We start from the raw sequence: 22,250 nt of genomic DNA on the forward strand, positions 1-22,250 counted from the left end.
TCTGCCTTGGGGAGCCACATAGGGCAAGTCTAATAATTTAGCCTTCTTTGTGACAGCCCTATAGAATTTTGGGACTGTTAATCAAATTTAGTTCCTCAGCTGCTCCTTCGGGGTTTCTCTTCTTCAGGATAATTGTCCCAGTTTATTGACCCGTTTCTCCTGTGACTTGCTTCTCAGACCTTTTATGCACTGCTCATCATTCTTTGGAAGTTTAATACTTTTTTTTTGCTTAGCAGGTGACACTGGATTCTAGATGTGGTCTGAGAGGTACAGAGTGTGGTTGGATCTGGACTCCTGTCTTGATCTAGGTACTTGATCTGCTAGTGAACTGAAGGTGATGCTGACTCTTTGGCAGCCACATCATGGTGTTGGATCAGATGAGTTAATGTTCGTAAAAAAATACCGCAAATCTAAGGTGATATTAAGGTACTCATGCAGCTCAAAGTCGTTTAGACAGAGTCTCTGATATTAATAGCATCTACTGTGTACCTTCTGCTTGCCATCATCCTGTTTAATCTTTGCCACCACTTTATGAGAAAGGTGCTATTAAAAAGAACTTAATAAAAACTATTTGGTTTAACACAGGGCTTGTCAGCTTTGGCACTATTGACCTTTTGGATCAGATAATTCTTTGTTGTGGGGATTGTCCTATGCTTCTTAGGAATTAGCATCCTTGGCCTCTACCCACCAGATCCCAGATGCAGCCCTCTCTGTGCCCTGCCAAGTTGCGACAATCAAAAATGTCTCCAGACATTTTTGGATGTCTCCTGTGGGGGAAAATCATCTCAGGTTGAGAACCATTGCCACGGTGTAGAACTTAGTCATTGAAATAATTTAAATAATGTAGCTCTTCCTGAAGGGTAACCACTGCTACACCTTAGCATATATACTTCCCTATTATGTTCTTTGTAAGGGCAGTCCTTGCTTTTCACAGTTACAATATACATGAATTTCATTTATCACAGTTTAGTTAAATAACACCGGTCTCCCAACAGCATGGTTCCAATTCCAGTTGCCATGGTATATGAACTCTGAGTGATTGCATAGAGTACAAACTTTGCTACTAGCTCTTCAGTCCACAAATCACTAAGTACCTAACAGATGTTTGTTATGATCAGTGACCAGTCACAGCCCTTCTTTCAGAGTCTGTTGGTCGTGGTCACCGCCCATCTGTTGTTGAGTTCACACATACACAGGACAGTGTGCAGTTGTGTTGCCTCCTTGTCCCCTAGCGATAAACTCGTGTGACATTTTACAAAAATGGATAATCAAAAGAGGAAATTGCCCACCGTTGATGAAATTTCAGCAAAGAAATGAAAAGTGAAATTCCATAACTGAACATAAGTGAAATTATAGAATAAATAGCTGATTGTAGGAATGTTGACATTGCCGCTGTTTGAGACTCTGCGTATGCAGCCAGAGGAACTTGGTGAAGGCAAACTCGTTGACACAGTGGTTGTGATGCAAAGGATGAAGAAGTTCTAGAGGGAGTGACACTGGGGAAAAAAACTTCATGTTGAAGGCACTCTTGGAGATATTTTGCAACATTGAAAGCACAAAGGATAAAATGTTGGAAACTGATCCAAACTTAGAAAGGAGCGTGGCAGTTTGCAAAGGCGATGCTTGCTCGGTATTGTGTGTTAAATAACAAAAAGGCAAGCCCTGTTCAGAGGGCTCTGGATGAGTCTTTACAAAGCAACAAAACACTCATTCTCAATGTCTGATATTTTTTAGTTACAGTGTGCTAAATAAATATTAGTTTTATACTAAATATTTTTTTTCATTTCTCTATTCATTTATAGCTGACAGTAAAAGAGTTTTTAATGTTTTGACAAAAATTTCTAAAGGTCATGGAACAATCTTAATTTTCCCCGTTGATGATTAAGATTGCTTTGTGTGGTCATTTGTATGGTTTCATGTCACTAAGTAAAGCAAAGGCTGTCTATAGTTACAAAGTTTGGGTAAATACACGTGCGCGCATGCGTGCGTGCACACACACGTACGTCTGCTTTTTCTTTTTCAAAACATTTTACAAAAATGGGACCAGACTACATGTATCAATCTGCAGCGTGCCTTTTTCATGGAAGGATATCTTTTTTGGAGAAGTTTTGATCTCATTTGTCTGGATCTACTTCCTTCTGTCCTATAATTGCCTATTGTTTAATGCACCATTATGGGTATACCATACTTATTTGACCAGTATCTATTAATGGGCATTTAGTTTATCTCATTTTTTTTCCCCCATTTGAAATGCACTTGACCCTTGAACAATGTGAGGGTTAGGGGTGCTGACCCCCATGCAGTCAAAAGTCCACGTATAACTTTGCAGTCGGCCCTCTACATCTGCAGTTCTGCATCCGTGGAATCAACCAACTGGGGATGCTGTAGTACTGTAGTACGTATTTATTGGAAAAAATCCGCATGTAAGTAGACCTGTGTAGTTTAAACCCAGGTTGATCAAGGATCAACCGTAATGCTAAAGCGAGTATCTCTGACAGATACTATCATTAGCCCCATTTAATGGATGAAACAATGGAGATTAGAAAGTGAAGGGAGTTCCCGGTGGTCCAGTGGTTAGGACTCTGTGCTTCCACTGCAGGGGGCCCGAGTTCCATCCCTGGTCAGGGAAATTATTAAAAAAAAAAAAGGAAGAAAGAAAGCGAAATAACTGCCTAAGGTCAGGCAGCTACTAAGCTTAGAGCTGGCTTGAATTTAGGATAGTCTAATCGCAGGGCCCTTGCTTTTAACAGTGCTCTATAGCTTCTCTTCTCTTAGAAGTAGCTTTTAACAACAGAAACAACAATATCACCAACAAACAGTAGTAGAGTTTATTGAATTAAGTACAATTCTAAGTGCAAGTACATTATTGTTATTTTTACTAAACAACAACCCTATACAGCAGGTACTATTATTATCCCTGTATTACAATGAAGGCAACTGGAGGTATAAGTTAGGAAACTTCCAGGATCTCATGGTTAGTTAATGGAAGAACTGAGACTCACCCAGGCAGCCTGGCTTCAGAGCCTTTGCTCTCGCTCATCGTGTGGTATGGATCTGACTTGAGAAAGGTCTCTCTCATCACAGGCCGTTATAGATGATTTTTTGAGCCCCAACATGTGGCTTTTTTAGGGGGTCACTTTGGCCCGTATTTTCACCTACTGTGATCTGTAAAAAATCTGTTACCCGGCACACTCCAATTTTGGGGGTCACTTGCAAGTCTGATGAGCTTGCTGTCTACTATGTCTTCAGCCAGCTTATTGGTAAAATTCTAGGCAAAGCCAAAGATTGCATGCCTTGGTTTGTCGCTGGAGGTGTTCTCTGGGTTTAGTCAACAAGCAAATATTGAGTACGTCCATAATGCCATGTATTAGACCCAGGATTAGGAATCAAAAGGTGAATAAAGACATGGTCCTAGTCTCCAAAAGGCACACGGTCTATTCAGCAGGAGGAGGACCAGTCTTGTAAATAACACTAGTGAGTGCTGCAGTAAGAGTTTAACAAGAGCCTTGTGGGAGCAGAGAGGAAAGAGGGCTGACTGTGCCTGGAAGTCACCAGGGAGGATTCACAGAAGAGGTGACATTGCACTGGCGCTCAAAGGATGCAAAGACGTGGAGTCGTGACAAGGCATGGCATGTTTGAGGACAGTGAAGTTCAGTGTAGCTTAAATAGAATGTGTTAGGAGGTGGGGGCAGAGATATTATGGCTAGGAGTTAGGAAAGACCCAGCTAAGGAATTTGGGTTTTATCCTCTTAGCCAATGGACATCTTTAAGGAAGAAAATGTCCTGCTCAGATTTGCCTTTCAGGGATTGATGTGGGATGTATTGGAGAGCAGATTAAGTCTACTGTCTAGAAACCAGTTAGAAAGCGCATAAAATAAAAGGGAACCAAGCAAGCGGCAGCAAGACTGGAAAAGGGAAGATTAGATTTGGGAGATATTTCCATAGACAAAATTGGATTGGTTCTGTGGGTGAGGGAGGGAGAGAAGCTGCAGATGACTACTTCAGGATTTATATGTGGGAACCTGGCTACATGGTGATGTCATTGTCATTTACTGAGACTGGGCAACAAGTCAGAGGGAGCAGTGAGTTCAGTTTGGTGCATGTTCAGCCTGTCCTAGGTCCATTAAATAACACTTTTATTATTGGTCATTTATAACAATTACAAATATCAAAATGCTTTGTCATCTCACCCCCTCTTTCTTTGTCATCCCAAAGGTCTGGCAGGAGACTTTGTCCATGTACTTTGTAGAAGTCAAGGACCCTGGTATCTGTTATTTGTTTGGTCTATAATTTAGTAACCCTGCTAGAAAAGGTAGCAAGACAAGTGTGCCATGGCTTCTTAGGGAAGCAGGCTGCGTTGTGAAGGTCCAATTCATGATCTGCTCCAGAGCTCTGCCAGAGACAGATGTGAAGTTAAGCAGTTCTTCTTCTTAACAGTTCTGTGTACATATTGTTTCTTTTGCCTTGACTCTGTTTCCTTCACTAGACTGAACTCCTTGAACCCCCTGGTGCCTGGAGCAGAGTGGGTACTGAGGGAATGCTAGCTGCCCAAAAGCAGGGCGTTGCCTGTTTTCCCCATGGCCCCTCAGTGATTACCAGCGGTGGTTCGGGAATCATACCTGCAGGTTCCTACTGTATCCCGGGATGTGATTCTTCTAAGACCGGCGTCTTTTAACTCAGTCATCTTTGGGTGATTATAAGTTGGTTGGTTCTTGGGCCATCTTGGATTTGAGGTTTCCCTTAAGTATGTCCCAATTTGAAGTGCTTTCTCCTTGCTAGAAAAAAAGGAACACTTTGGAGATGAACATTCCCCCCTTCTCTGTCATTTTGGTAGATTAGAGCCTCTGTCCCCATGAGGGGCCCACTTCCTCCCTGCTGCTTCTTACAGCTTTGCATGTAGCCTTTAGCCACATTTCTCATAGTTCTTGCATTTTCACAAGCTCTGCTTATGCTGTTTTATGAGCCCACACCACTGTCTTTGGGTCTGTCCTGGATTATGGGCAGGTGCTCGTGTCTTTGGACACATCCTTAGAGCCCCCTGTGCATGGCCTTGCCATTGGCAGCTGCTTCCTCCTGGTTCCTTTTTCCGGGATTATCATGCTTTAGATGATCAGAATCCACTTGTTGGAGGCCAGGCCTTGTCCTTCAAAATGCCTCCCTTTTGGGATCTCTGATCATGCTATTCCTTTGTCTCAACTTCTAAATACTGTTTTTCTGGAAGTCTAGGCTAAACAATTGTTTTTGTCCTAAGGCTTTTTCTTCCCTCCTTTGAACTCTGAATTGACAAGTTTACTTCCTCCCAATGTGGGATTCTTGTTGTTATTGTTTTGCTAATTAAGGTTTGGTTTTGTTTTTTTTTTAAAACATAATTTACTAGATTTTGCTTTCTGGTCAGAATCAAGTTCTGGGTAGCAATTCCCTTCTTCCATCTTCAGCTGTGTGAGAGGCAAACTCTTTAGTAAGGCAAGACAGGAATGTATCAGGCGCCCTGCTCTTGGCAGAAAAAGACTTAGTCTCTCTCGCAGATGTCCTCGTGCTCATGGTGGGTGATTTGAGTTCTGTCTTGCATCTGGGCCATTTTGTAAACTGTGTAGGAAAGAGTGGTTCATATCTTCTACCACGTTACCACAATAGCTACTTATTGTTCTTTTTCCTTCTCTCTTCACGCAGCTGTCCTCCAGTCTTAGGTGTGTGTAATTGTTGTCAGGGGCGGTGTGTGTGTGTGTGTGTGTGTGTGTGTGTGTGTGTGTGTGTGTGTGTGTGAGATTTGTAAGACCCTTCTCCTCTACTTTCTCTCTCAACTCCCTCCACCTCCCGTTAGATCTGTTGATTAAGGTATATACATGCCTTGAGTCTCATTCCGCTAAACTGGGGTGATGAAGATGAGTGGCATTTATCACTTCCAATTGAACATTTATATTTGCTTTGTCAGTTGTATAGGGTCAAATGGATGGGAGCTACGTGTGGACCAGAAGCTGTGTTCGTGACCTCCTTCTGTCTTATTTTCTCTTAATAGTCCATCTCTGTGGGTTTCGTAAAGTCATACCTACATACTACAAAGAGCAGAGCATTTTTTCTCCCTGCTCAGATTTTAGCTTACAGCCAACTTGGAGAGCCTAGTGTGTTTCCTTCCTCCTGTCATCTACCCTGTGTCCTGGGGAAAGATGCCTTGTATCCTGCTGTAAGCCATGGCCTATAGAATTGTTCTGATACACAGTCTGCCCATTTAATCAGTAAGTGTGTGTTGCAGCTCCTCTGCACTAAGCTCTGTGCTGGGCCTGACGGATGCAGAGATAAATGGGGCTGACCAGCAAACAGAGCAGGGAAAGGAGGCCTTTAGGAGGAAGGAGACAGGGTAACAGTACACTAATATCAGCAGCTCAGGGTTTGTTTGTCAAAGCCTCGTTTGTAGTGAAAAAAGGGACCTGGAGGTTAGAGTCTGAATTGGGTTGAATCCTGGCTCTGTCAGTCACTAGCTGTGTGACCTTGGGCAAGTTACCTCGCCAGCCCTGGTTGCCACACCTGTAAATGGAGTCAGGCATTGGCTCTATTCCAGAGGCCTGTTAGGAGGCTTAAATATAGCATATTTTCTATATATAAAGTGCACCTGACGCATGGTTGGTGCGGTATACACGAATATTCTTCTTTCTCTTTCGAAGTCGGCTGGAAGAAACAGAAATATCTGTGTCCTGTAGCCTTTCACTTTCCTTTCCAAGACTCCACCGTGGTTGACATCCCTGCTGTGCGCAGGACTCATTTCCAAATAAGTCAGAAGCGGTCAGCAGTAGCGGTTTGGGGCCTCAGCCTGCTCTTTCTCATATTTGGGCTATACTCTCCAGGAAGATGCCAGGTCTTTCTGTCACCTGGGTTCCCCTCATACTCTGAGTTCCAGCAGGTCCTCTTTCCCCCTCCGAGGTCAGCATGGTATCCCCATCTCCACCCACCTCCTGCTCTAACAAGCAGGTCAGCTTGCTTCTGGGGCACTCAGGCTGGGGGTCAAATATAGGACCAAAGCATACTACCCCTGAGAATCCCTAGACTTAATTTTTAAGAAGAAATACACGCAGATGGTAGAAATCCATACAATACAGAAAGATATAAAATGAAAAGGGGAAAAAATGGAAAATGGTACTAGCTTCTCTCTAGTGCCTACTCCCCTGGGGTCAACTCTGTCGATGTTTTAGGGGGTAAATACCTCCAGAAAAATGTTAAGCATCGACGTGTCTGTATATCTTCTCCCTCTGCCTTAAAAAAAACAAAACAAAACAACAAAACCACCCAAGTGGTATATTTTACATTCTGTTTAGTACATTTTTATTTTTGGAAATTTAAGAAACACAAAAAAGAAAATACTACCTATATTACCACCATTTATGAATAACCACTAATGAACCTTTTGGTGTGTTTGCTTCTTGTCTATGTGAACATACTTTAAAAGTTACTTAAGTAAAAAAAAAAAAAAAGTTACTTAAGTAATGTGAATGCAGCTCCATTAAAAAAAAAATTAGAACAGAAACAAAAAAGCCAATGTATCATCATGTTCTTTGTCTGCTTTTCCATTTATTAACACCCAGTTCCCCTCACAGTGGCGGATGCAGCCCTGCCGCGCTCTTTCAGCAGGCTGTGCCACACTCTGTTATGTGGAGATGCTGCCATTTATCTGACCATCTCCTCAGTGGTAGACATTCAGGTTCTGACCAATTTTTTTGCCATTAAGATACTTTAGGAACGTATTTGTAGGATGATTTCCTAGCTAAGTAATTATTGGGCCTAAGGTTTGAACATTTACAATTTTGATAGATATAGCCAAAAATATACTAGTTTATATCCCTGTTGAGTGTATGAGAGAGTGCCTTTTCCTCAGCAATCTTTGCATAAACTCAGGAGTTTGTTTGTTTGTTTGTTTTTTGGCCTCACGGCTTGCAGGATCTTAGTTCCCCGACCAGGGATCGAACCCGTGTCCCCTGCAGTGGAAGCTCAGAGTCCTAACCACTGGACAGCCAGGGAAGTTCCTCTTTTGTTTCGTTTTTGGTCAAACATTAAAAAAAAATTCGCCATTCTGGTGAAGTTATTGTTACTGTTTTTTATAAACATTTCTCTTTTAATGAGTTGCATCGAGCATCTTTGGTTTGTGTTTCTTTTGCTTTGAACTGCCTGTTCTTATTCTTTGGCCATTTTTATATTGGATTGTTAATCTTTTACCATTGATTTGCCAGAGTTAAGTTAATCTTTTATCTGTCATGTGTTGCAAGTATTTAAAAAACTTTGTCATTTACAGTGTAACTTCCAAGCCTCTTGTCTTTTGGTTGAAGGTTGGTCCTTTGTGGCTCCCCAGGGAAGGTCCTGGAGAGTAAGAGCGAGGGCGAGGGTGGGGACCACAGGGAAGGTCACGCTCATCTTCTGGGCAGTGTGGCTCAGTGCTTTTAAAGGCTTTTTGTACTGGGTTCCTTCCCCATTTTAAGTTTTAGCTTTGTTTTAGGTCGGGATTTCCCCCCATCACATTAATGAAAATCAGTTAGCAAAATAGAAAACCGCTTTTACCTCCCAACCAAATGTTTGGGAATGTGTGTGCTAACATGAAGGACCCAGTGATGTACTTCTGTGTGTCTTTTTTTTCAGTGACCTTCTAAGATCAAAAAAAAATCTGCTGTTAGATTTGTTTGTTTAGATCACTTCCTAGGGGAGGCCCATCAGTTGCTCCTCTCTGAGCTGTGCAGAGGTTCTAGAAGAGGGACATACTCTTTCTGCCCCTATAGATTAGAGGAAAACCATCATTTCAACCAAGACTTATCTGTTTGTCATGTCTTATGCTCCCGAGTTGGGCTAGATGAAAAGAGCTGTGTGACACCTCTCTCCAGCCTTTCGTCTCTCTGAAATTTGGGAGATATTGTGGCAGCACACAATTTATGTCCTTTATAAGCACACATCATGATATGTAATTAAAAAATTTTTTAAAAAATCTTGTTTGTTGTGTACTTCCTGCACTAAAATGTAAGCTCCATGGGGGTGTAGGCCTTATTTGTTGTGTTCTCTGTTGTTTCCCAGCACCTTCCAAACCAGCGTGTGGCACGTGCCAGGCACTCCGAGTTTGCCAAGTGATGGCAATCTGGGTAGGTGAGGTCAAGTGCTGTGAGTGCCACATGTCTCCCCATCCCCTTGATGGCTGCAGAGCCAGGGATGGGGGCTTTGGAGGGACCTGGCTCTTTAGAGAGAGAACACATGATGCCAGGACAGCATGTCCTGGTCCTGCAGCCTTGTGACTCCTCATAACCTCCTTGTTCACTGTTCAGGGCTCTGGGGGCCCAGTGTTGTAGGTTTCAGGTTGAAAGGAGAGGTCGAGGGATTTTTGAGCCAGACATGGATGCCCCACTCCTAGCTGGAGAGCTGGGGAGGCTAGGTCAAGGGCCAGGTGGAGCTGGAGCAGGACAGAGAGTGACTGTGTAGGTTGCACTACAGTTCTGCTCTTCTCCTCTCCTTAGAGGAGGGCTGTGCAGCATCCAGCGCCCACTGGGCATTGAGCTGCTTTCTTGCTCAAGACTCGACTGAGCAGCCCCTGGTCTGTGGCTAAGCCACCTGGCAGAACTGCCTGGAAGCCCATAGCTGCTGTTCCCTGGCCACAGGGCCTGGGGGTATGGGTGACAGCCTCCAAGTAAAATTGGGAGAGAAGCTGCTTTGCCTCTTTAAAAGTATATGTGCTAATTGTAAGTCACTTAGAAAATTAAGTTATAATAAAGAAAATTAAGGCACCTGTAATCCTATCTTTCAGATATATAATTACCAATATTAACATTGTACTGTGAATGCGCTTCCATATATATGTATATATATACACACATACACATACTATATACATCTGTGTACATACACGTACACACACGAATATAGACAGATATACATATAGAACTGTACTGTACGTTAAGCTTTGTAGGTTGCTTTTTCACATACTGTCAGATAAATTTAAGGAAATTTCAGACTGGGAATTGTGCTGCAAAAGAAAAAAAATAAAGTGCTACTGCTGATAGCGACAAGGTGACTGAGACACTTAGGAATCCGTTTCGCATTAAATATTCTTCCGAAACATCATTTTAATGATTGAAGAGTGTATAGATAAACTCCTTTTGAAAAAGCAACCTCTATTGCTTGTTGCTGGGCATTCGGTTTGCTAGCCATTTCTAGTTAAGGTAAACAACTCTTAGAATATACATAGCCTTAAAGCTCCACCTATGATTAGTGCCATAGGGTAAATTCTAAAATTCTACAGTTCTTGAATTCTGGAATTTCAAAGTTAAAGGTTGGTTTGTACTTTAAGGCCTATGTACATTTTCAGCCCCCATTTTGGCTGTTGGTGTCATGGACAGTCTTGGGCAGATGTTGTACCCTTTGCCTTACCACGGGGTGGTGGGAAAGAGGCTTTGGGAGCGGTGAGAATGGGGTTCAGATTCCAGCCCTGCTGGGGACAGCCAGCTCAGACCTTGAAGTGATCGCGTAGCTCCTCTGAGCCTATGTTTTCTCATTTATAAAATAGGATGCGTCCTCCTGGGGCGGGTCTGAGGGCTCCCCGTTGGAAGTGCTTAGCACACGTTTTAACTCAGAGCCCTCCCTGGAAGCAGGGGCTCCCTTCTCCCTGCTCCTTTTCGGCTGCTCCTTGCTTGCTGCCAGCTCTGTGCTAAGGAGCTTGCTAGGACTCAGCCCACAGCAGCACCTCTCCTTCCCAAGTCCTCCTCGTTTCTTCTGGCCTGCAGAGTGCCCAGGTCAGCCCCCTCCTTGTGGTAGGGAGGGGAGTGGGTGAGCCTGGCCCACAGCAGGGTTGGTGCCCTCCTGCTGGGAGTGCAGAGGAGGTCTTATTTACCAAGGTGCACCACACGCCCGGCACCACGCTCTGCCTGATTCAGACTTTTGCATCACTCTTGGCACCAAATCAGTCTTGGGAAGGGATGGATGGCTTCATTCTCTCAGGACATGTGCGCCCCACCCCCGGCTATCTAGCTAGGTGGTGTGGGAGGGAGAGGGAGCCTCAGGGCTAGGATGCCTAAGCCCGCTTCTCTCCCAGTGTTCTGGGTCCCCCTCCACCCAGCGCCTGGAGCTATTAATAGCACCTTAAATGAGATGGGTGTGAGTGAGATCCCAGCTGCCCACCCCAGTGGGACTCTGGCACACTGTGGGGGGTGGTTTGGGGGGCAGAACAATATATTAGCAAACACTGATGCAGTGCTTACTATGTGCCAAGCACCGTTCTTAGTAATTTACATAATGCATATGTATTAATTCATTTAATATAGGTAGGTACTATTATTATCCTATTTAAGAGATAGGGAAACTATGGCGGCACAAAGGGATTAAAAACTTCCCCAAGTTCACACACTTGGTAAGCGGTGGAGCTTGTGAAGGGCATGATGCCTTGGGACCTGGGGTTTGTTCCTTCCTGTCTTGTCCTCAGATCTCCTTGCTGGTGAGCTGCGAAGCGCAGGCCCCAGCCTCTGTTTCTCTCCTTTTCTCCGGCTCACCTAGGCTTAGGATGCTGATTACTCCTGAGTCTTTTCATGTGGCCCCATGATGGAAGATTTGGTGGGGGATATAAGGGGCACCATCCTCTTCCCTCCACGTCCCGGCAAAGACAGGCATGGAACAGTTTTTTTTTTTTTTAATTTTATTGGTGTATTGTTGATTTACAATGTTGTGTTAGTTTCAGGTGTACAGCAAAGGGATTCAATTATACATCTACATGTATTCATTCTTTTTTAGATTCTTTTCTCATTTAGGTAATCACAGAATATTGAATAGAGTTCCCTGTGCTGTCCTTGTTGTTTATCCATTCTGTGTATACTAGTTTGCATCCCAAATTCCCACTCCATCCCTCCCCCACCCCGTTCCCTCTTGACAACCACAAGTCTCTTCTCTGTGAGTCTGTTTCTGTTTCATAGATAAGTTCATCTGTATCATTTTTTTTTAAGATTCCATGTATAGATGATATCATATGATATTTGTCTTTCTCTTTCTGACTTACTTCACTTAATATGACAATCTCTGGGTCCATCCATGTTGCTGCAAGTGGCATTATTTCATTCTTTTTAATGGATGAGTAGTATTCCATTGCATATATATACCACGTCTTCTTTATCCATTCATCTGTTGGCAGGCATTTAGGTTGCTTACATATCTTGGCTATTGTAAATAGCGCTGCTGTGAACATTGGGGTGCATGTATCTTTTGAATTAGAATTTTCCTCTTTTCTGGATATATGCCCAGGATTGGGATTGCTGGATTGCATGGTAATGGAACAGTATTTTGGGAGAGCTCCCACAGCTCCCTCATTGCCACCATTACCCTAGAGGTTCCTCCCCAGGCAATGGGCTCTGTGGCCTGGTCCCTGGCCCCCCGCCACACTTGGTAGGTAGGTGACCTTGCCTATTGCATTGCAATCTAGCACATGCAACAGTTGACCTTCTCTACAGAGCGAGGGAATTTCAGATGCAAACTAAAAGGGGGCCGAGGCAAGTTGCAGTATCCATTCCAGGCTTAGCATGGGCTTAAAATATTTTATAATCCCTTTCAGGCATTCCTTGTCTCAGGGCCTGTGGCTTTTTGGTGGGAAGACCCTTCTTTCCTTCAGACGTGAGCCCTCAAGGCTGTGGTTCTGGGCCCTTTCGCCTCCACTGTCCTTGTCCAGGCCAAAGAGGTAGGAGCCTTTCCCACGTGACTCTTGGCTTCTGGTTGAACCTGCTGTGTTCCTCTGCTGGTGGCCCCTGGCAGCACCCGGGGAATCCTGTTTTCTTTCCCTGACTCTTCTCTGGCTCAGAGCTCAGCAGCCCCCTTGCTGATCTTTACTTAGCCCGGTACTCCAGATTAGCACATTCTTCCTTTCCTCTCTCCAGGCTTCTGTACCCCACAGCTGTCTACAAAGTCTCTTTGGCTCTTAATGGCTTTGCCCCTGTGACGTCAGCCAGCCTGTCCTCCTGACTGGATTGAAGGTCTAGCCTTCATTGCGTGGGCTGGTTTTTATATCCATTCAAGGATTTCTGATAAATACATACCTGGCTGTCAATTACCAGTCTTCATGGGAAATTCTTACTATGTTTCTCTTAGAATTTAAAAATACTTGCTCTTTCCAATTTTCTTATTTTGCCACATTGAATCCAGTTTTACAGATGAGGAAACCCATTTCAGAAAGGTAGATTGGCTTGCCTGACACAAGCTGGGAAGTGCAGAACTGGGATGCAAATTGTGTGCGATTCCCAAGACCAGGTTTGTTGTGCTAGGCCAATCCAGCTCCTCTGCCAGGTAGGGAATTGTGTGTAAACCTGGAGGTGGAATGTGAACCCAGGCGTTCTGGCTGTAGATTCTCTTTTACCTAATGCCACACACGCTAACGTGTCTATAGCAAAGAGAGCAAGCAGAACCTGCCGTGCGTGCTCTGAGTTTAGGAGGGGCCGAGGGGCATGCACTTGGGTTTGGGCCTTGGTGTGTCCTCATTTAGTACAGCTGTGGTTGGTTACAGCACAGAGCTGGTTTCCAGGCGGTGGTCACAGGGCTGCAGACTGAAACCCAGCCTATAGTCTTGCTGGTGACTTGTATATATCAGGGTTTCTTGGTTGTATCAGGATGTTCCAGCCTCAACTCAGAGGTGATGGAGAGGGCCCCTGTGCAGTTGCAGTTATGCTGATGGTTTACAGTGGTGAGTGCCTTCCTGATAACAAAGCACACTTAGAGGTATTCTTTCATTAGATGCTTGCAATGGCTTTGTGAGGGAGGGGGCCAGGCAGGTATTTGAACCCCCAACTTACAAATGTGGAACAGGCTCAGAAAGGTAATAGCCTCTCCAAGGCTATGCAACCAGAAATTGACAAATTCCAGACCAAGCCCAAGTCTCTCATGATTGTAAATCCAATGACCTCATGTTGCCTCTGAGTAAATTTGACAACTTCAATTCTTCCTCTCTGGGCTTCAGTTCCTATGTGCCTGTAGGGGGCGATAGAGGTCTTTCTATTTTGGGTGCTCTGAGAACTTTTTCTCTTGAACCCTTTGAACTTATCAGTCTTACAGCACATTATCTCAGGATTAGAAGCATTTTCTGTGTGTCTACCTCCCCTCATGCCCTCACCCCCCAGTTTGAGTTCTTTCAGATTGGGACTCTTCTATTTGATCTTGACATCTAGCACAGTGTGTGGCCTAGTAGGAGCTCAATAAATGCTTGTTGAATTGAAACACATGCAAATGAAATTGGCCAGCGTCTCCTCCTCCTTCTCATAGTGCATGGGAAAGGAAAATAACCTTTTTCCTTGGTCCATCCAAATAAATGAAGTTGAAGGTGGCAAAACTCAGGACCTGTGCAGTGTCCTTAGATGGCCACCAGGTGGCAGTGTGACCCCATGGCGACCTTGTCTTCTGCCTGCTCCCTAGGAGACTGAATTATCTTGGCCCCTGTTGGGGGATTGCCTCTGCAAAGCCAGTTTGCATTTGGTGATCTGAGACTGACAAGTCTCGGTCTCTGCCCCTCCTCTGAAAGTTGCGTGTTATCGTGGAAAAGGTTTACGCTTTGGAATCCACCAGGCCTGGTTTCCAACCCTGGGCTCTGCCTTTCCCCAGGAACTGAGCCTGGGACACACTACTTCTCTGAGCCTCAGTTTCCACATCCTGTAAAATGGGCAGCCGTTGTACAATTAGAAAAGGACCAGCGTATCATAGACCATAGCATAACTGAATGTTAGTTTTATTTTTGGAAATTCCTGTGTTTGCTTTTCCCTGCCCTCTGTAATCTGGCTCCGTCCTGGCCATCTGATCTTACTCACCAAGCTTCATGCACTTTCCAGAAGGTCTCTTAGTGCTCCTGATGCATCACCCACCACCCCAGGGTACCTCTCGGTACCAAGATGACTGCCGTGGCACCTGGTGTCATATGCAGGAGAGATGGTGTGCATTCCTTGTGCTCCTTTTAAGAGGCCTCTCAGCAGACTTCCTATAAAGTTCTTCTTGACCAGTGTCAGGTCTTAGTAAAGGGCCTGGCTTAGACTAGTCAAGATTCAGCCCTTCAGGACAGGAATAAAGACGCAGACGTAGAGAATGGACTTGAGGACACGGGGAGGGGGAAGGGTGGGCTGGGATGAAGTGAGAGAGTGACATGGACATATATATACACTCCCAAATGTAAAATAGATAGCTAGTGGGAAGCAGCCGCATAGCACAGGGAGATCAGCTAGGTGCATTGTGTCCACCTAGAGGGGTGGGATAGGGAGGGTGGGAGGGAGGCTCAAGAAGGAGGGGATATGGGGATATATGTATACGTATGGCTGATTCCCTTTGTTGTAAAGCAGAAACTAACACACCATTGTAAAGCAGTTGTACACCAATAAAGATGTTAAAAAAAAAAAAGATTCAGCCCTTGAGGCAGGTGAGGGCGCCAGGCTGCTTTAATACCCCTGGCCACCTGGTCCATGGAAGAAGAGGGGACAAGGACGAGGCCCGTGAGTTAAGTAACTTGCTCAAGGTTGCAGATCTAGTAAGAACCAGGATTCAAACCACACCGGGCTGACTCCTGAGGCTATCTGTTGGTTGAAAGGACATTGCTCGGGATTTGATACGCTGGGTTTAGGGATCTTGGAGGTACCTTTTCTAACTGATCTGGAGTCTCCCCTGTCTCTAGGCCCCTTTCCATTGTTGTTTGGGTTTTTCTCGGTCTGTCTTTCTGCCCAGGTGTCCTTTACTCTCTGTCTCCCAATGCTCAACTCTGCTCGCCTTCTGGAATAGACTTCATGCCCACAGCTGGGCCATTCCCCTGAATGGTCAAGGGTGGTCTCAGAGTAGCTGTCGAGACCCCACGAGGGGTCATCTTGAGGTTCCTTTTAGAGCAGATGAGGGAGCTGCAGAGCTCTGAGTCGGGGCTTAGGAGAAGGAAGTGCAGGGAAAGTGCTAAGGGCTGGTGTTGGACCTGGGTAGGGAGAGTCGGTGGTGTGTCGGTGGGGATGCGGGCGAGTGCGTGGGCCAGGCCTTGTGGTAGGTGCAGGTGGTGCAGCAGCCGGCTGCCCCGCTGAGGTTACTCAGGAGGCACTTGGCTTGCAGATGCTGCAGGACTGCCCCAAGGCCCGCCGGGAGGTGGAGCTGCACTGGCGGGCTTCCCAGTGCCCACACATTGTGCGGATCGTGGACGTCTATGAGAACCTGTACGCGGGGAGGAAGTGCCTGCTGATTGTCATGGAGTGGTGAGCAGCCCTCCCGCTTTGCTCCTGGCCCAGCCTCATCCCACTCCCCACCCAGGCCCCACCTTCTGAGGACTGCCGGGTGGGGACTCTGAAGCTTAAAATGTAGACGCCTGCTTTTTGGAGGGGCGGCGGGGAGAGTGCTAGTGGGATGCTATGTTCTCAGATCTGACTGTGGCTTTGTTTCAGTTTGGATGGTGGAGAACTCTTCAGCCGAATCCAGGACCGAGGAGACCAGGCATTCACAGAAAGAGGTAGAAAGGGTCTGTTGTGGGGCCTGGGCTCGGGCAGGCAGGGACACAGGGTGTCTGAAGGGGCTCTCGTGAGAGGTGCGGAGGCCTGCTGCCTTCTCCGGCTCGCCGCTGGGGCCTTCTTCCTCAGCTGAGCCAGGGCTGCTCCTCATTCCCTGGTTTCTGGGGGGCGGGGGTGGACGTAGGGAGCCTTAGGCTGTGTGTGGGGGATTGGTGTATTGGGTGTTCAAACCTAATGACACATCTTGTGACTCCCGCTTGTGACTTCCCGCTCCCCCATTCCCTCTTCTCTGCAGAGGCATCAGAGATCATGAAGAGCATCGGCGAGGCGATCCAGTACTTACACTCAATCAACATTGCGCATCGGGATGTCAAGGTACCAGCTGTTCTTTCCCCCCCCCCCCCCAGTCCCCCCAACTCAGGTGCCATGGAGGCCATAGGGGTCAGGGTCGTGGTGACCCTAGGGAGGGTCCCCAGAGTCATCCTGCATCCCCGCTGCCTGGTTCCTGAGCGAGAGTGGAGGCCCGCAAACCCCCACCCCAGTCATGAAGCCTTGTGAGGCCACCCTCACCCTGCGGTGCTCCTCAGCCACACCTCACCACCGCACCTTCGGTCTCTGTGTCACTGCAGTGTTCACTGCGGTTCTCTGCATCAGTGTCCGACTCCCATGCACGCTGTAAGCTCTTGGGAGGCAGGGAGCTGAGGGTCCTCACCGTCAGCTGTGCAGATCACAGGGGCTGGACAAATGTTGTTGAATGGAGGCAGAAAGGAAGGAAGGGAGGAAGGGAGGGAGGGAGTGATAGCCCCTCACAGGTTCAGCAGAGGTTCTATTTATTTCTCTCTCTCTGTAGCCTGAGAATCTCTTATACACCTCCAAAAGGCCCAACGCCATTCTCAAACTCACTGATTTTGGCTTTGCCAAGGAAACCACCAGCCACAACTCTCTGACCACTCCTTGTTACACGCCATACTATGTGGGTAAGTCCAGAGGAGGCCTGGGGAGCTTGTCTTCCCCAGAGCTTTTCTCAAGCCCTCCTCTTGCCGGTCTCAGGGCCACAGGTCCTAGGAGAGTTGAATCCTCAGGCCCTTTCTAGCACTGGTTCTGATGTGACCTGACCCAAACTAGGGCTCGTCAGAACTCAGCTGGGACTGAAGCATTACAGGAAATTATCTGCCTGAGATTATGGGTGGGATTTTGCACACACGCACGCTTTTCCTGAGTAGAGCTGTCATTCCCATCAGATTCCCAGTGGAGTCTGGGATGCAGATTTGGTTCAGGAGCCCCAGCTGACTGGCACAGAATAAACTCTCAAAACGTGTTTGTCAAATTAAGTGGCAGTCTGAAATGCTCTTGCAGTCTAAGACTTGTTTTATCTTGAGATTCTAGCCCTAGGGCTCTCGTGGAGAAGGGTCTTCTGGTCTCCTTTGTCCAGCCCTGGGTCTGGGCTATGACTGTTCCCCTTCCCAGCCCAGCTAAGGTCCCATCAAGATGGGCTGAAGGGTTGGATGGGGAGCACCAGCCACCGAGGAACTGCGGTGGATCCCAGTGTTCTGAGGGCCAGGCCCACCCACGCTGACCTTTGGTTTGCAGCTCCAGAAGTGCTGGGCCCAGAGAAGTATGACAAGTCCTGTGACATGTGGTCCTTGGGTGTCATCATGTACATCCTGTGAGTGCGTGGGGAGGGGCCTGGGGGAAGTGGGGCAGGGCTGGGATGAGAAGAAGAGGCAAAGATTAGCGTTCCCCTTCTGGATGGGAGATGGCCTGAGAATCCCCTGCATTCCCCGTCTCTCTGCGTTTAGTGGCTTCTGACAGCTAAATGCTATAAATTAGCCTATGGGCAGGAAAATGTGTGGTTTAGATACTGTTGCATTCCCGGGCCCTGTCCTTGACTTTGTATATTGTACCTGAGTCAGTGAGTCCCAATTTCTCTGTGACCTTTGCAAGAAGAAGCCTGTGTCGCGCTCTAGTCCTGGTGCAGGACCCTAAATAACATCAGCTCTGTCCCTCTCTTCCCACTTCCTCTCGGCTCAGGCTGTGTGGGTATCCCCCCTTCTATTCCAACCATGGCCTTGCCATCTCTCCGGGCATGAAGAGTCGCATCCGAATGGGCCAGTATGAATTCCCCAATCCAGAATGGTCAGAAGTATCAGAGGAAGGTAGAGAACCCACGTGTACATGTGCGTGTGTGCAGGTGTGCGTGCGTGTGCAGGGGCAGTCTCACGTGGGTGGCGTGGCTGTGGATCTGCACCTGGCCCACAGCTGCTGTGTACGTCCTGTCTGTGTGAAGGGCCTGTGGCAGAGCTGGGGTATGGGGCACGTGGGGCTGTCAGGGCTGGTGCCGTAATGGTCTTCAAGGCTAGCTCCTTGGGTGGTCTGTGTCCATGCCCCTTTGAATCTGTTTTTTCTCTGAAAACTGTGGGAAGGAGAAGCAGAAGGGGGGTGGCCCCTTAGCCATCTCTGTCCCCTCCCTGCACCTCGCTTTCCCCCACAGTGAAGATGCTCATCCGGAACCTGCTGAAGACAGAGCCCACCCAGAGGATGACCATCACCGAGTTCATGAACCACCCCTGGATCATGGTAAGCCTGGCAGGCTGGAGGGGCCTGGGTTCACGCGGACTGTCCCTTGGGGCTCCACCCCACCCAGGCTTTCACCCTGACCCTTTTCTTTGTCCCCAGCAATCAACAAAGGTCCCTCAGACCCCACTGCACACCAGCCGGGTCCTGAAGGAGGACAAGGAGAGGTGGGAGGACGTCAAGGTGAGGGCACCACGGGCCAAGAGGGGCTCAGAGGGTGCGCGCCGAGGTGCTTGGGTGTGAGAGGCGGTGCTGGCCCAGAGGGGTTGCTTCTGTACTCGCTCACCCCAGGGGGGCTCTGTTACAACAGGAACAGCGGCTCTGAGCCACTTCCCTGCTGGGTTGTGGGCAGAGGTTGTGTGTTTGGTGTAAAGTTGGCCGTGGCTGTTTTCTACAAGCCCTCTACTGTCTGGGTCTCTAAAGGGACCTGAAAGGTCATCTGGTACCATCTCCTCACTTTGCAGATGAGGAAATTGACGCCCAGAGGGGGGGTGACCTGGTCAAGGTCACGCAGCTAGTGATTGGCTGGGGCAGACATGAACCCAGGTCTCCTGACTCCTGGTCGGCGCTCTTTCTGCCTTCCCGTGGGGCCGCTGGAGGGCTCTAGGAGAGCGCTGGCAGCACGGTGGCCAGGCTCTGTTGACCCAGCCCTGGGCCCATCACCCAGCCTGCCCTCTGTCTCCTCTGCTCCCGCCCATCACCCGCATCCTGCCCTTGCTTTGCCTGTCGCCTCTCACGGCTCTCTCGGTCACTGCCCCCCCAGGAGGAGATGACCAGTGCCTTGGCCACGATGCGGGTCGACTATGAGCAGATCAAGATAAAAAAGATTGAAGATGCATCCAACCCTCTGCTTCTGAAGAGGCGGAAGAAAGCTCGGGCCCTGGAGGCCGCGGCCCTCGCTCACTGAGCCGCTGGGCCCGTCCTGCTCCACTGGAGGACAAGCAATAACTCGTGACCTGAATCTATTTTTTAAATGAAGAGACACAGAACTGTTCACTCCCACCTCCCCTCCTCCTCAGCCTCATGGAGCCCGGACCTCGTCATAGGCTGAATTCTGCCTTTGGTTCTGGCCACCCCTGAGAGGGAGAGCCTGGAAGGCTGGGAGGGTGTGGAGAGAAGGAGCAAGGTGCTCTTGAACCTGTGCTCATTTTGCAGTTTTATCAATAATTTGACTTAGAATTTTTATGAAACTTCTTTTATTGTTCTTGCCCTCATTCCTGCTCCTTCCCCCCAGACCCTTTCCTGTCTGGATACTACAAGGGTTTGGGGTTTGTTAAAGGGTATTTGTGGAAACTCTTATAGGGGGCGTCCCTGTGTCGTGCCACCAGCCCTCTAATTTCCCCACTACAGCCCCAGGTTCCCGCTGGCTGAGGCCTTCTGGGAGCTGCAGGCTGTGGAGGGCTGGGGCCAGGAGGCCACCCACCTCCTCTGCTGAGCCCTCAGACGTCACCGGTGTGCCAGACGGATAGGAGTGAGTGTGGTTGTGTGTGCGCGTGTGTGCCCGTGCCCGTGTGCCTGGATCAGTGCCTGGGCCTGTGCATTTGAGGGGCCAGGGGCAGGCAGGGCTGCAGAGGGAGGGCCTCCGTTGGGGCTCAGGAACTGTCTCCCTCCTCAGGCCTGCCCTGCCCGCGCTGGCTCTGCCAAAGTGCCTGGGAAGCGTGTCCAGATTCTGAGCCAGGCCGTCCGTGCCTGCCTCTGTGAGCGGGTCCTGGGAGGTGGAGAGGAGTGACTTAGCACTGGCACAGCGACCAGGAAGGCTGGAGCCCCGCCCAGGACCCCACTCCCCGCTGAGTGCTGGTCCTGGTCCTCCGAGGCGCTCATCTGCCACGTCATCTCTCTGCTTCCCCTTCCTGCCACTATTAACCCGTTCGTGTTTATTTTCTTACATTTTTGCTGTTTCTCAACAGGCCCACTCTCAGCCCGCGTGGGTGAGCCTGGGCAGTCGATGAGTGACACAGAGCTGCTGCGTTTCCTGTGCCTCCCGGGCTCTGGGGCATCGGCAGCACCCCCTGGTGGGCAAAGACAGCACCACTCTTGCGGCCCTCCTGCAGATCGCCATCATGCGGCCTAGCGAGTGGGCGGGGGAGGCTTCACACCAAAGATGTCCCGATCCTGCCCCCTCCCCATCAGCCCCTTCCCCCCGACCCCAAACAACTCAGCGTCATATGTCCAGGCCAGTGGGGGGGAGGGGGGAGGGGGGTAGGGCCCTCCCTCCCCAGTATTAATTTGCAACAGTGTGGGGAGAGGTCCTCTGTGCCATGGTCCCTTGGGGCAGGGGTGACAGCTTTCATCTCCCTCAGGGGCAGGGTTGGGGGGCGCACCCAGGGTCTTCTCTGGGTGTGAGGGAAGGGCTCCGAGTGCCCGCGGCACCTCCCGTCTCTGATGGCGTGTCCAGCACTCAGATTGTTGTAAACTCTTGTTGTTTTGTATGAGCAAAATTGTCTTTACTAAACAGATTTAATAGTTGAAAGGTTTTCTTTCTCTTCCTTCGTGGGGCTCAGCCCCTTGACCCCCCGCCTGCCCTCTTTCCGCACATGGAGAGCGGTTCTGTGAGTTGGGAGGGCAGAGTCCGTGTGTCCTGGGAGAGGAGGGGAGGGCTCCCGGGCGAGAGGCTGAGGGCCTGGCCAGGACCTGGCATGGGGACACGGAGAGCAGGGCCGGTGCCCACCACGGTGTGGGGAGCCCATGCTCTTCTGCCAAGCATTGAATCAGGAGCCAAGCTGCTTCTCAGCCCAGTTCCTCGACTTGTTTAGCCACAATCAGGCGCTGACACCCTCAGCCTGGGCGGCTGGCTGGTGTGAGGATTGTGAAGAAGTTGCTGGTGGTGAACTGGTTCAGATCCTGGGAAAGAGTCCAGAGGAGCAGGTCAGTGTAGTTCCTGAAAGTTCCAGGAGGAGGTGATAGGGGTCAGGCAGAAGCCAGAATACCTCAGACCTGGAAGAGGCCTCAGGGCTCCTATGACCCACTCCCCTCGATTCACAGATGAGCAGGCTGAGGCTCAGAGGTGGGGTATCTGAGACGCACAGTGAATTGGTTCGCGGTGGGGCCCAAGGTAGAAATCGGTCTATTGACCCCACTGCTCTCCCTCCCAGTCAGATGGAAAAATGGTCGTCGATAAGTTCAACTGCATTTTCTCACTGGATCCTCAGAGCTGTCAGGGAAAAAGGCAAGGCAGGATGGTTATCCCTGTTTTCTGAGCGAGGAAACCGACCAAGGGAGTGAAGGGATGTGCTG

At 48.6% G+C, this 22,250-nt stretch overlaps 1 protein-coding gene and 1 long non-coding RNA gene across 2 annotated transcripts in view; both read left to right on the plus strand.

Moving 5' to 3' along the window:
• LOC141278327 (uncharacterized) overlaps positions 1 to 15,198 on the plus strand; it is a 37,485-nt gene extending 22,287 nt beyond the window's left edge. The window contains exon 3 of the long non-coding RNA XR_012330874.1: positions 12,554 to 15,198. This is a non-coding gene — a long non-coding RNA (uncharacterized lncRNA). The remainder of the gene's footprint in view (positions 1 to 12,553) is intronic.
• MAPKAPK2 (MAPK activated protein kinase 2) overlaps positions 1 to 20,210 on the plus strand; it is a 44,204-nt gene extending 23,994 nt beyond the window's left edge. The window contains exons 2-10 of the mRNA XM_033852681.2: positions 16,054 to 16,193; positions 16,380 to 16,444; positions 16,738 to 16,817; positions 17,293 to 17,419; positions 18,033 to 18,108; positions 18,474 to 18,598; positions 18,934 to 19,019; positions 19,119 to 19,199; positions 19,780 to 20,210. Of these exons, the coding sequence (XP_033708572.1) occupies positions 16,054 to 16,193; positions 16,380 to 16,444; positions 16,738 to 16,817; positions 17,293 to 17,419; positions 18,033 to 18,108; positions 18,474 to 18,598; positions 18,934 to 19,019; positions 19,119 to 19,199; positions 19,780 to 19,923 (924 nt within the window). The 3' untranslated portion in view covers positions 19,924 to 20,210. The remainder of the gene's footprint in view (positions 1 to 16,053; positions 16,194 to 16,379; positions 16,445 to 16,737; positions 16,818 to 17,292; positions 17,420 to 18,032; positions 18,109 to 18,473; positions 18,599 to 18,933; positions 19,020 to 19,118; positions 19,200 to 19,779) is intronic.
• The last annotated feature ends 2,040 nt before the right edge of the window (positions 20,211 to 22,250 follow it).

The sequence above is a fragment of the Tursiops truncatus genome, chromosome 1, assembly GCF_011762595.2.
Source record: "Tursiops truncatus isolate mTurTru1 chromosome 1, mTurTru1.mat.Y, whole genome shotgun sequence".
Classification (NCBI taxonomy): domain Eukaryota; kingdom Metazoa; phylum Chordata; class Mammalia; order Artiodactyla; family Delphinidae; genus Tursiops; species Tursiops truncatus.